Raw genomic sequence first — 15,077 nt, 5'->3', positions numbered from 1 at the left:
CTTTCTTTCATGTAACTTTTCACTGCATTCAGCCCTAACTAGGCATTGAATTTCTCCCAGGCACTGGGGAAACAACAGTGAATAGAGACAGTCCCTATTCTAATGTTGGCTAACATTTAGGAAATGAAGAGTTTTAGCTCATCAATTAACTGCCTTAGAGATTTAGAAAAAGTCGACTGAAGCCAAGTTGATGAGTAGTTATTAAACACTTATGTCCTCTGTAGCAAGTGCCTAGGTTTATGTCAATTTAAAATTCTGAAAAAATCTGGGAGTGTATGTGACAAGTATTCTGTCACTCCGCTCATGACTGTTTAGCTGTTTTTCAGGAACATTCAGAATCTAAAAAAGGACCTGGGACTTCTATTTCCTGGGAAAACTTGAAGCCTCTATTATCTCAGCTCTTAAATCCTGTAGAGTGAAACCCAGGGATTTCTAACACTGGAATAATTGGAGCAAAAAGTAGTACATTCTTTTTGTTAAAAACCATAATAAATTGGGATACATTTTACCATCAGAGGACAAAAACAATGATATAGCCTGGATTATCTCATAAACATGGTGTAAATATTCATTTTACATAAGGCTAAGAAGGTACTTTCAAGATTGCACACACTGAATGTGTTTTCCCTTTGAGTACACCAAAAACAGTTTTATTTAGTTCCAATCAAGCAAATACATGGAATTCTTTTCATTTTTATGTTGATAAAGTCAAATGGTTTGGGGATAAATTCCTGCCCTCAAAAGATTACATCAGAAAGACTAACATCTGCATTTCCCAACAAAAACAACATGGTCTAGAGCACGGATCTGTAAACCTTTTCTGTAAAAGCCCAGAGTATAAATATTTTAGGCTTTTCAAGCAGTATAATCTCTATAACAGTTACTCAACTTTTCCTTTGTATAGTGAAAGCAGCAATAGACAATATGTAAATAAATAGCATGCCTGTGTTCCAGTAAAACTACTTATAAAACAATCAGCTGGCAAAATTTGGTTCACAGGCCAGAGTATGCCAACCTCTGATCCTAGTAAATCTGTATTTTGAGCAAAGGCAACATTTGTTATATTCATTTCTTTCTTACTCCTATTTTATATCCTATAAAATACTAAGTAGTGAAAGAGATATAATTTTTTTAATTTATTATCAGGTATCAGTTGTAATAATAATGCCCTGGTGAGAATATTCTCAAAAAACTAATATTTGTCCACTTAAGTGCCATTTTTCCCAACAATGATAAACTTTTGATCATTTTTTTACATAGTAGATTGTTTTCACTTGCTCTATATTATAATGAGTACAGTTGAAATTTTTTGTGCTTTTCTAGTAACCTTTCTCAACTAATTCTTATGATCAGATGAACTATCTAGGGGCAAATGCCCTACATTAGTTGCCCTCAATCTGCAATTATTTCCCAGTTAATATTTCCATTATTTTATATATGAGTTATCAATATCTATGCGTCTCTAGTAACCTTCTTTCCTTTGTCCACACCTCCTTTTACACCCAAGCATGAAATCTGCTCTTGATGAGGAACCAAATTCTGTTTGAGAGACCAAAATAACCTAGTTGCTGGACTCACATAAAATGTCACCATAAAGCCAACATTGAGTTCTTTTAAAGAAGAATTGCATTTCTTTTCTGGGGACACAGATTTTACAATAGCTATTTTCCACAGTACTCAAAAGCTTGGTTACTTGTTTCTTGCTTTTTTGGAATAATAGATTTCTACTACCCTCAATATTTTGGAACCTAGCCAAAATTAGCAGGTAAATGGAGTTTTCCTGGTGTACTAATACTTCTTTATTTACTGAGTTGTTTACTTGGAAAAACTGATATCTTTGTGTTTTGTTTTGTTTACTGATTTTGCTGCTTAAGGTTTTTTCTACTCTATATTCTGCTTGTCTCTCACTTTCTCTATACAATTTAGCACAATGGATCTCAACCCTGGACCATATAACTATCATCTGGGGAGTATTTGAAAAATACCAAACCGTAGGTCCCAGCCCATAGAGTTTTCTAATCAGTAGATTTGGGGGACAGAGAACAGATGTTAGTTATCTTTTATTTTGATTGTTTAATATTTCCAGGTAATTCTCAAGTTATTCAAGGGCTAAGGACTACTGGTTTCCTATATCTGATTTATTTATTTATTTATTTATTTTTAAGAATTCTGTGTAAAAAGATTTTATGGGCAGGGGTTTACACTGATACTCCTCTTTCTATTTTGTGGCATTTAAATCTAACACATAATAAATACACAGTACACATTTATATACACACTTTTTTGATGGTCTCACGATGTGTAGATCTTTTGTTTTCTTTTTCTCGGTCAACTATTGTGTCTTAAATGACTATTTTTGGTAACTGTGAAGTCATGTGTGTGTTACTGTCTTTCTCTTTTTCACAGCACCAGAAGAATGGGCCACAACCCGCTCTAGCTTGAAGGCACCACCACAGAGGTCAGCCAGAGGGGGATACAGGGAACACCCCTATGGTAGATATTGAAGGTCCTTCCCACCTGTGACCTCACCTCAAAGACAATTCATAGCCTGTGGTCTCCACATAAACAGCAACAAGACAAGTAATAGTCCTTTTTTTGTTTGTTTGTTTCTATTCTAGGGATAATTGCTCATGATTACTCCCATATATTTCTTGTATTTCCCTCTGTACTGTTGGCGTGACATTGACACTAGTATTATTTTACAAAACAGACTGAAAAAGACATTAGCAAGCATAGTCTATAAACCTTTCAGTAGGATGATATTCTCTTGGTTGTTTTTCATTGTTGTGTGTAATCTTTTTTTTTCTTTTTTTTTTTTTTTTGAGGAAAAGCATGAATCTGTTAACAGATTTTGAGTCTCAACCAACTAGCAGAAACTTTGTTTAGGGTTGCTAAAAGACTGTAATATGATTTTTGAAATAGCTGATAATAAAGTTGTAGATAAGATGTTTTAACCTGTCTTTTAATATCTGTTAGTTAGACAAAGATGTTTGATATTAAGTTTGTAAATTTAATTTTAAATGCTGTTTTAATGGAGTTGAAAACAAGAAGCTACTGTATGTATGTAGCTAACTGAATTTGTTCAGTGTTTTAACCTGTATTTGTTAAAAAAGAAAAAAAAACACACATAAAGTTCCATGTGTAAGCTTCTCTAAATAGGAAACCACAATTTGTCAAATATGTTTGCCATAATTTGTCAATAAAGCTGAAAACTTTTGTAAAAACTAAATTTGGAATTACTTGTTTTCTAGCTTTAAATGCCTGCTATATTTCTTCTTCAAGAGATGCCTAAAATGTTTTCTATTTAAAAATTACAAAAATGAACCCAAGTCTGTTTTAAGATATTTGTGTAATACTTAAAAATGTATTAATAACTTATGGTTGTTAAATAATTTAAAAGTTAACAAACTAAACTGTTACATGAATCATGGTTAGTAAACACTAATGTATAACATGTTAATGGAAAAAAATGGATTTAGAATAATAAATGGATTTTAAACTATCCTCTAAGCTTTATCTTGCTAAACACAAATTCTGATTGACTTGTTTGCATTAGCATGTCTCTCGTGAGAAAGAGTAATGGAGTATAAAGAGGTAAGATTACCACTTACCACTGTCTAAATGCCTAGTTCTTCAACCTTTGAGTTTCCCCGCACATTAAATATCCCATCCAACATGTAAGCATTGCGTAGATTCACTTTATTGTTTTCACTCAAAGGAGTGTGTGGACTTCATTTGCGTAGTTTATAACAATTTGTTTTGACAAACAAATCATCAGTGTCACTGGCCAGTTGTTGCTATTCAACCTCAAAAACTTTATTTGTAATTTTCAGTGCTAAATATCACCGCCCTTGAAGGCAGTTTAGAGGGCTGATATTTCTTTTGAGACTATCAGACTTGATGGCTGATGATTATTAAGGAAATATGTCGCAGGACTCAAAGGATGACTAAACGTTAAACAGGTAACACTAATAGTAACTCTGTAATTTTGCCTATGCAACAGTAATGTTAAATATTCTCAGTTATTAAGTTCCTGATAGTTAAAAAAGTAAACCTACAAAAATATAACAAATAGGTCTATAGGCTATTAAAACAACTAATTAACATTAACTAGAGGCACCAAAATTATTTGACATTATATAACCCTCAAGGAAATAAACAGAACTAAAATTAACAATAATAGTAATGCAACTCTTGCTAACTTCAAATGTAAGCTAAATTTTGATGGAAAAAAAGAAAGTGAAAGACTTGATGGTAGGGATGAATGCCAAAACTGTTAATCTTTTAAATACAGTTTTTTTGTTTATGGTGGCTTTTTGTCGATGTGATTGGTTTACTTTTTTGCTGCTAACCAGCTTAGGCATATTGCTGTTTAGTTTTTGCAGCTGGAGTTGCATGCTAATTGTATTATGAAGTGTGTGTCTGTCATCAATTAAAATTGAAAATATTTGCCTTTTACAAAATGCTGTTGAGTTATATTTAATTTTCTTTTTCTATTCCTTCTCATTATTTCAGGTACCCACAAGCAAAGAACACATAATTGAATAACCGATGTGATTTGCTAAGAAGGATGGAGGTAAGCTTATTTTTTGTCTTCTTTGAAATAGATAATCTCATCAGCATGAACACATGATAAAAGGTGAAGCTATAGTGATGAGCTAAAACACCTAATGCCACTTGTTGAACTACTGAAAAGGCTTAGGTTGTTGTCAAGAAATTGAAGTATTTTTTATCCTCTTTGAAATAAAGTGGTATGATTTAGTATTTACCTGGCAAGCCTTTGTGAATTTAATCAGAAGCTTGTCAAGTGAATCGTGAATTAGTAGTTAATCTTCTGCCTTTTTCTTTGCTATGAACTACTATATTCTACCTCTCCTTAGTTTTACAAAGAAAGAGCATTAAAACTTGGTTATAGGAGAAGGAACGCACAATTATTGGCTAAAATAAAGGGAAGGGACAGGGTAGTACCTGACCAACTCCTTACCTATCCCTTGTCAATAAGAGTAAAATAAAATAACTAAACATTACCATTATTTTCCCCAGTTATCCCATTAGACTGATCAGTAAGCTTTTTGCTTCTCATCCAGCATTCTATTTTATTTAGCAGATAGTTACTGAGTAAAATCGCTATTTGAAATTGAGACTAGGTTTCTGTACATGAGAAGTTGAAAACTTTAGCCAATAAACAACTGAAAAGAGTGCAGGGACACTTATAAAATCCACAGGCTGAGCTGATGCTCAAAGAACTGAAATGACTTAGTGTGATGTTTAACGCAGGGTTTTAAACCCCAAGTTTTAATCTTCTGTGTCCAGTCCTGTTTTTACTACATAAGTATCCATAATATATGTTAACTTTAGTGATCGACTTGGTCTGATGTTTAAAGCAGGGTTTTAAACCCCAAGTTTTAATCTTCTGTGTCTAGTCCTGTTTTTACTACATAAATATCCATAATATATGTTAACTTTAATGATCAGCTGTAGGAGAGCTATGAGAGAGCCTGGAGATTCCTTATGATGGGGAAAAAGTGGGCAGTGACAGAGACTGAGGGAGATATGAGGTGGAGTGGAAGGAAAGGAGTAGCTCATTTGCTGTGAGGAAGGCAACACCTCCTGGTGAGGGGAATAGGCTGTCTCAGTTTGTGCAGCTGGAAAAATTCAATGTGTTTGAGAGGAAAGCAGAAGCTCAGTGGGCCCTGAGGGGCAGACTTATGAAAGTACACAGAGAAAAAGCAAAGCCTGAAAACTCTACGGGTTCAAGTCAGGTCCCAGTTGTCACTAAGTGCTGTGTTGAATTGTTCAAATTTTATAAGGAAAAGGAAGAAGAAGCTATTACAGGTTTGAAGTAAAGAATGAATGCTGTTCCTAAGAAAACTACCCCCATAAGACAAGATAAACCTCACATTTAGTCAATTTATCATTACTAACTCCTCTTCACCTGAGATAGCTTTTCTAAAATTCAAACTCTTAAAACAATTATTTAATACTGTATTGCTTCAACTAAAGTTCTTTTCTCTGCAAGATTGAACATCAAAAATTACAGAGTTAAATTCTGAAATTTTATTTATCAGTAACATTTCATATATATTTGAGTATAAAAATTGTCACTATTTTTGTAAAGCAAGAGGAAAAAGACTCTCTCACCCAGACATCCTGCTCATTATTCTCTTTTATCCATTTCAAACAGTGGGCTTGATCTGATAAAGCAATGAAAGAACAACCAGCCATAGGTTGTTATTCTTTTGATGTATTAATCAATATGACTTTTTATTCACTGTAATTATTTGATTGTTGTTGTGGTCTTATAAACCTATGACTCTCACCATTCAGACTAGATTTTTACATGCATTAACTCAGGGCAGGGTTATCACAGCAGAAAAATTAGTGTTGAACAAGAAAAGAGAACATTATTTTTAAGTACAAAAACAATGATTTGCAAGAAAGGAAATTTTGATTTTCAGATAACTTCATTTTGAGTAACATAAGCCTGATTTACTTTGAACATAAAGTTTATGCATTAAACAGTAGATATAAAAGACTTCTACTACCTACCTACATATGTCTGCAAGATAAAGGTTGTCCAGGCTCAGAAGAGAGCTCAAGAGACAGCAATATCTAAAATATTAGTATGGCCTTTAATATGGGTTCTATACACTGTGTCACTTATCCAATAAAAACCTCAGATGGGTTTGGAACACAGAGAAGACCTCTGACTAAAGGGGAGTCTGGGAGGCAGCAAGCCTCACAGAGTTGTCCACACCACTGTGTGTCAGGCGCAATCCTGTAGAAGTATCTATAGGATGTTTCACCGCACTGGCAAGAGTGAAGCACGTATGGCAGAGAAAACTGCACACACAATTGCTTTCACAGGAAGGCAGGGAGGATGCAGTAGCTTCAACGTAGACCAGTGCTGTCCAGGATGCAGATGTTGTCAGTGGACACAATAACATGGAAAGGTGAAAAGATCAGCTGCTCCCTGCCACCAGTGCCTCCAGAACTTAAATCCAAGCCAGGAAAAAGAGAAGGGGAAAAATAAATCCCTGACAAAAGAACTTCTGATCAAGTTAATCTGAATTGGCTGGGATGATTTTTCTCCACTCAGCAGAATGGAGACTTAAGTTTGAAATCAAGTTAAGGTTTAGAAAAATATAATTATATATAGCAGAGACATTTATAGGCAAATCATAACTTGCCTCACTCTTAAAATAATCATAAATGAATATGCTAGGTTTCTCCAGCGACAGAGAATGATAATTTCTTTAAGTTAGTATCCTGTTAGTGGCAACTTTTATTTGAACAAAAACCATTCAACAAGTGGTCCTAACTGGCAAACATATGCACAGATGATGCCTTCTCTTGTCAGTATTAGAAAACAGTGCTGGTCCCATATGGGTTCATGGCATTATGTCTGCCCTCATGATCTTCAATGTGATGGCTCCCAAAGTTGTCAAACATCATGTCTGACATCCACCTCATGCAAGTGATACAAACTTGCATGGCATTTTAAGGTTTTTAGATAATAGTGCAGCCTAAGCATATTTTAAAGTTATCTGTATGCGTGGTCTATGTATATTTTCAGATAATGCTCTAACTCTTGGTTAGATGATCCCATAACAACTGGAAACCTCACTGAAAAATCAAATTAAATAGACAAATCAGATTAGCTAAAAACTAGACAATCAGACTAACTAAACAAAGTATTTTAGTAATAATAAAATTAAGAATAAATTATTGGTGCCTACTAATATCTGGGCCAAAAAAAGTATTACTGAACTCAAATATGATTACTTCAGAATCAATTTGATGCCATTTAGGAAACTGAATAGTGCCCTGAGGTCTTATAGTTCCCTGAGGTCACTAGGTAATATTTAGATAATAGTGTATATTTAGATAATTTTCACTTTTAGTATACAGTATTAATGGAACTGTGACCATTTAGCTTAATATCAGTTGAAGCACTAACAGTTTTTAAATAAAGTTGCCACAAAATGATATTTAGATAATATTTAGTGTAATATTTAGATAATTTTCACTTTTAGTATACAGTATTAATGGAACTGTGACCATTTAGCTTAATAACAGTTGAAGTACTAACAGTTTTTAAATAAAGTTGTCACAAAATGACAGATGAAAGGTTATCAAGAATTCTTTGAAAGGAAATTATTTTTAAAACTATGTTATTAAAAGATTACTCTTGTTCTTTTAGGTCTTTACATGAAAATATATAGACTAGTATTTTAAAAGCTACAATGCCTTTTTAAAATGTAACTTTTTAAGGTTGACTAATGAGTAAAAATACATAGTTAGAAGAAATAAGACCTAGTATTTGATAAATCAGTAGGGTGACTATGGTTCATAATAATCTATCATACATTTCAGAATAGCTGGAAGAGATTAATTCAAACATTTCTTGCATAAATAGAGACAAATATTTAAGGTGGTGGACATCCCAATTAAACTTATTTGATCTTTACAAATTATACGAACGTATTAGATTATCACCTGTACCCCAAAAATATGTACTCTATTACATAACAATAAATAAAATTTTAAAATGTTACTCCTTATATCATTCTCTCTATATTTTCGTTCATGTAATACTGAAGTTTGTAGGGTGGTTTTGTCTTGTTTCTAAAGGGAAGAGAGAACAATGATCAGTAATCTGAGCAGGCTGAGTATCAAATATTAAGTTTCAGTATCAAAAGGCCTGTTGCTAAAAAAGTTTAACTTTTGCTGCAAAAAAATCATGTAGTAAATAAATGATTGAAAATATTGAGTTGTATAGTAGTTGTTAAAGTTGATTACATGATTTATGATTGATATAAGGGTATATAGCATTAATAACAATAATGATAGTGGAATCCTCTGGTTTTTGAGCATATATGCTGGGCAAGTTACTAGAATTTTCACATAAAAACTTACTTGAAGCATCTGTAATTCTTTGAACAAGAATGCAAATGAAGTATAATTAAACTCATTTTACAGAAGAGGAAGTAGTGTCACACTCCTAATATGTATAGCAAAGCCAAAATTTAAAACAAAGTTTGATAACCCACACATTTTCCAAAATACTATGGAGTTTCCTAACTCTGAATAAATTTGATCAAAAAGAGGAGACAGAATTCCAGGTAGCCTTGACATAATTTCTGTTCTGCAGCAATATGATGAATATTGATGTAAAAAATGATATGACAAAAATCTTAACTTGAAGTCAGTCATTTTACTTTGATCTTTCCCCATTTATCATTCTGATTTCATCATAGAAAAACATAGATGAAAGTATTCCACACTTGCCACAAAGCATGACTACAGTCATTGGTAGAACAAATGAATTCATTTATAATCTAAATTCCATTTTGACATTTAAGAAAACCACTCACATGATTAAATAAGCATGAAAGCAATTTCAAGCTTTTATTCGTCAATCAGAACTCTGCTTTAAAGAATAGGGGTCAATTTCAAACTAGAAATATACTTGTATAAGCCATGCAGTCATGTGTTAAGAACCCAAGTGAAGATACCATTCAGTGTTAAATATTTTTAAAAAGCATTTCCTGTTGTCGATATAATGTGTAACATTTGGCAAAATTCTAGTCAAATTCTAGTTTCCAGTTAAATATCTGAGGTAACAATAAGATAGCTGTTTTTGGTAACAGGCACCAGTTTTCCAAATCCATCATTAAAATTAGTTTCTTAGTCTCTTTATGTAGAATATATTAATTGTTATTCAAAAGAATATTTACAGTGTGCCTTGGAGAAAGTCACTCTACTTGATATGTTGTTTTCTCAGTCTCTTACACTTTATTATGAGAGGAACTGAGAAAACAGGAGAAATAGTTGTCTGATTCATATACTACCGGTTGCCCTAACAACAGCTGGCTTATCTTTATACCCAAACACAAAAAAATACAGTATGAACCAACTAAAAAATTGGCAACTAGTTACTGAACACTAGTCTTAAGTTCCTGTTCCACCATGCTTCACACTTCACCATGGGATATAGTGAAGGATCTATTTCCAGGAGAAAATTGGAGATGCTTGATATCACAGGTTTTCTATCATCTTGTTGCCTCTCAGGATGACTTACATCAGTAGAAAAATGTTCCCTGTCCTCTGTCTCATTGTCCTCTGTCTCACAATGGTACACCATATTTCGTATTCTCTAAATTCACAGTCTACTTTTTTAGACATGATGAAATTTTTCAACTACTCTAATGTCATCATGCTCCTATCTTCTCAGTGTCTTGTGTCATTTTCCCAATATCATACGGGGAAATGAGAAGACAAAGAGAAAGGCAATTGACAGCTATGTGGGAGAGTGCAATGTCCAATCTATTCAACAGAGCTCCTAAAATGAGAAATGTTTATTGAGTTAATTATGAAACCAATACGTGTCCATTGTAAACCAGAAATTATAAAAGGAAAGAGAAATATATTTAATGAAAATGGAAAAATAACAACTGTTAACATTAATATGTAATCTGTTCATAAAATTTTGATTTCTTATCTATAAAGTATAAGAAGATGAACTAGATGAGCAAACATCTCTGATTTGTCCGACTTCTGTAATTTTTTCAAAGTATAAACTTTAAAATTAGAAATGAACACTTATTTATGGAATTTACAAAGATCATTAAATAAAGTCTGTGACTGGAATGAAGGCAGTTTTAAATGTCCTTTTTTTTTTTTTTTTTTTTTTGAGACAGAGTCTTGCTGTCTCCCAGGCTGGAGTTCAGTGGCACAATCTCGGCTCACTGCAAGCTCTGCCTCCCGGGTTCTCGCCATTCTTCTGCCTCAGCCTCCCTAGTAGCTGGGACTATAGGCGCCCGCCACCACACCCGGCTAATTTTTTGTATTTTTAGTGGAGACGGGGTTTCACCATGTTAGCCAGGATGATCTCAATCTCCTGACCTCATGATCCGCCCACCTCGGCCTCCCAAAGTGCTGGGATTACAGGTGTGAGCCACCGTGCCCGGCCTTAAATGTCTTTAAACAGGGAAAATTATAATTATATGTTGCTTAAAGATATTCTTTAAATTGAAATTAATGTTGAATTTTTAAACTGTGTCTTTTAGCTTTCCTGTTAGGGTTTTATGAGTATAAATTAATTTATTGACCAGTAAATAATTATTTAGAATTTATTTAGATATGCTGCTTTATGCTTTCTTGTAAGGCAATAATTTGTAAAATAAGTAATATCACATTTCATCAGAGAAACTTCTCTGGAATCCTTTTATCACCTGATAACCTTTAATGAAGTACAAATTGGCATAACTTTTTAAAGATTTTTTTGTTTCTAGTGAGTAATTCAGGTACAAATAATGATTGTCTTAGGATTTGACAGAATTAAAGGGAAATGAGTATTTTTGGAGGGTTTCTTTTTTTTTTTACATTGTCATCTATGATTACAAAGTAATCCATTCTCAAGGTAAACAAAAATGGTATGTAAGGTAAATATGTAATTTAAAAATAAGAAATGTATAATCCTATTCCTCAGAGATAGCTGTTAATAGATTGGTTTATAGTTCTTTTCTATTTCTTTGTCTTCCTTTCCTTCATTTCCTCGTCCATTCTTCAGCTGTTTGTTATTTATTTATTTGAAGTGGGATTCTGGTGTGTAAATATATGCAATTTCAATTTTCAGAAGTGAGCTGAATTTTGTTTCTTAGTGAAAAATAAGCTAATATCCATTTCCAATAGGTTGATTTGTGTATGCGGGGATGATTAAAGTTGTATCATGTATTATGGAACTAATCCATAGTACACACTCTAGAGTGTGAGCAAAATTTCTTTATCTTTTCAAGCTTAAATTTCTTATAGGTAAAATGGTGATAATAATAGTACATACTCATAGAATTATGAGCTATGTTAATTAAAATCATGCAGGTTTGTGTATATTCTCCCAAGTTTAGTAAATATCTTCTCCAAGTTAGTTATTTTTTCTTGGGCTAACATTTTTACTTTAAAATATCCATGGTATATATCAAACGTGTAAATAAAAATTTAGTCTATAAACACATTAATATGTTTAAATATATTTAACATTTAAACACCTTAAACATTTTTATAATGTTCTCTATAAAATATTTAGCTAATGTAGCCTTTAGAACAGTTGTTAAGAAATCATCATTATATTTATAAGCAAATATATATTGGATGTATTTATAATAGGTATTATAAGGTATGTTTATACATAAGAATCCTTACAATGATTTTGCATATATATTGTTTACAATGAAAGAGTCTGGGTAAAAATGAAAGTGAGACTAGCAGTTGTTTCAATAATAATAATAATCTGAAGAAAAAGACATTTTAAATAATTAAGTGCATACTACCTGTCAAGACTGTTGTGTTTTTGAGAATTATTTCATTTATTTTCTCAACAACCCTAAGTATAAAGTTGATATTGGCTCCAGATATTGAGTCCTGTACAGTAACCCTATTCATCATGTATATTATGCCTGTCTATATTTGCCTACTTACCATTGATTAAATGGAAGCTGTGTGTATCTAAGTATAGAATTTAGCCTTTGTGGAGGTTGAGATATCCTAAACAATATAATAACATAAAATCTCAGTGAAAAATGAAAATAAGTGGAAAATTGTCCCTCTAGAAAAATAGTCATGGTTACTTATTTGTTTACTAACAACATGCTGTATTGTATTGATTTGTCCCAGTCTGTGTGACTGCAAAAATAAAATGGAGTTTTCCATTTATCTCTTTTCCAATCTGATGATACCCACTACTAAAATATATTTTATACCTTATTATACTTAGTAATAGGATACCAAAGTGAAGGTGAATATAAAAACAAGGAAAAAGATTTGGAAAGAAAAAGAATGTAGCTTAAAAGCTGATATCCATTAGAAGTGCTGAGATTAAACAGATAGTAATGTGAAAAACAAAAGATATACCTCTCCTTACAGCCTTTAGGGAATGTAATGTCCTGAGATCTAATAATTCTCATAAATTGCCATCTTGTACTGTTTATCACATAAAGCAATAATGTCAGATATTTAAAATATGCATTCCCTTTACAGCGAAAAAAGAACATTCAACTACTGAATACATCTGGAGCTTCTTTTGTCTGTCTCAGAATAATTACTTTCTTAGACCATTACACTTTCCTATTACTTCCACCAGCAGATTTTTCTTTTATCATTTTGGAAAATGTCTGTGTCCAGTGTTAGGTAAAGAATAAAAATTTATACCAGCCTCTCACTTCTCTTTTAAATAAAATTTGTATTTTTAGAAAATTATAAATACTGCATATCATGCACCTTAAGATTTGTCCAGAGATATTAAAAAATAGGAGTACTAAATCTATGCATGCCAAAGGTATACCAAAGTCATTTTACCACCCTATTTTATAAATATATTGATGTTTGAGAGACAGTGTTTTTGAACCTATATTTTAAGAGTTCTATATTTTGGTATATAATACTATATATTGTGGGGTAAAAATAGACCCTCTTGCAAGCCTTACCAATATAAAGTTTTCAATAAAAATGTATTCTTTATTTGTTGTATTTAGATTAATAGGAAATATCTAGCATAGAATATTTTAAAAAGTTAATTACTCATAGGTAAAACTTAGTGATGAGTTTATTTGATTCCTCAGAAGTAGGAGATAACCACTAATTTTCTCAGGATTTAATTCCAAGGTATTTGAATATTTTAAGTAATATTCAAATGATTTATTGAATCCACATAATTTTCCATCACTAATTCTACCATTTCATTGTATCACCCAAGAAAACACTTCACCCTGCAAATAACACTAGTAATGATAGCCTGTGACTAAATGAAGTAGGTTCAGAAGAAAGTAGCCTCATGACAATTTAGTTAAAAAATATTCAGTGAATGCCAAATAGTCTGCTGTGCTAAATATATTGCTAGCTGTCACATAAGGAAAAATGACATCAACTGCAGTATCTTGGTTTAAAGATGACGAAGAAATATTTTGCAGAAAAACAGCCAGGCTTTACCTTTCTGATGCAAAAATTGGAGCCGTCTTAGGAAAAGGCTTAATGGTGTTTTTCTTAACTAGTATATTGGTCCAAGTTGAAGACAGACATTTTTCACATTTAATTAAATGAATAAATATCAATATGCTTCCATCTTTTCTGGTCTTATAATACTTCTTATGTACTGTTTATGATTTATGCAAATTATCCTATTGATTTGTATGCACAATGCTAATATTTTATATGCTATTACATGTACATACATACATATACATTAATGTATGCATTGATACTTTAACAACTTTTAAGATTATTATTTATTATTATTATATGGTATTTAATTATCACAACAGTTCCATGAAGCAAACAGGGCAAATTATCTTATGCTTATTTTAAGGATAAGAAAATAAAATTCCACAGGATTAAGAGATTTATCCAAAAATTACATGAGTTCTACATGGTGAGAGTTGGGCTGAAACATTATCCTCTGCAAAATAATTAAGCTTCTCATTTTGTAAATGATAGTGTTCAGTGATAGAAGATAAAACAATCAAGACTGTATGAGAGAGAAAGTTTATGTACAGTAATTATCAACATCTTTTTATAACCCATTCCAACTTAACTACAAGTATTGGGATTTTTTTCTATTTATAAATATTTACTCATAGCCTTATTTATATGCTTACTACAGGCATGTCATAATATTGAATACTTTTTAAAATAGCATACTGGGGACAAATGCATATGAAATTACTCAAAATTGATAACCTAACGATTACAAAGTGTACATTGAATTTGTAATATCTAAATTAAGTAATAATGTTTTCTGACTTTAGCTGGGGAAGAATAGAATTGAAATTAATTAAAAATGTGAAACAGCAAGAAATAAATGGAAACATTCTAATTTATATTTAAAATATCTGTATTGTGATTTCATTTCTTTAGCATCTACTACTACAAGAACTACATTAAAAAAAAGATAATTAGGTTGTTATTCTACCACTAGATAAAAATTAACATAACTTTTGTCATTATTTTTATATACTTCCTTACATTTGTCCTTCCATCTTAAAAAAAAAAAGTACTTTGCGGCCATTGGATAACTGACGTTT

The 15,077-nt window shown here is 31.9% G+C and overlaps 1 protein-coding gene across 6 annotated transcripts in view; it reads left to right on the top strand.

Moving 5' to 3' along the window:
- KHDRBS2 (KH RNA binding domain containing, signal transduction associated 2) overlaps positions 1–15,077 on the top strand; it is a 678,558-nt gene that overhangs the window by 625,291 nt on the left and 38,190 nt on the right. For 2 of the 6 annotated variants that reach the window (XR_010126724.1, XR_010126723.1), the window contains exons 9-10: positions 2,407–2,580; positions 4,516–4,576. The exons of 2 other annotated variants lie outside the window; for them this stretch is intronic. Coding sequence is in view for 2 of the 4 variants with exons in the window: in XM_063666292.1 (XP_063522362.1) it covers positions 2,407–2,504 (98 nt within the window). In the remaining 2 variants the exon portion in view is untranslated. Of the gene's footprint in view, positions 1–2,406; positions 3,503–4,515; positions 4,577–15,077 lie in introns of those variants that run through there. 2 more of the 6 variants (XM_063666292.1, XM_063666293.1) reach the window with 2 other exon arrangements.

This window comes from Pongo pygmaeus, chromosome 5 (genome assembly GCF_028885625.2).
Source record: "Pongo pygmaeus isolate AG05252 chromosome 5, NHGRI_mPonPyg2-v2.0_pri, whole genome shotgun sequence".
Taxonomy (NCBI): Eukaryota; Metazoa; Chordata; class Mammalia; order Primates; family Hominidae; genus Pongo; species Pongo pygmaeus.
Note: the sequence above shows the minus strand (reverse complement) of the source record. Positions and strands in the feature narration are given on the sequence as shown.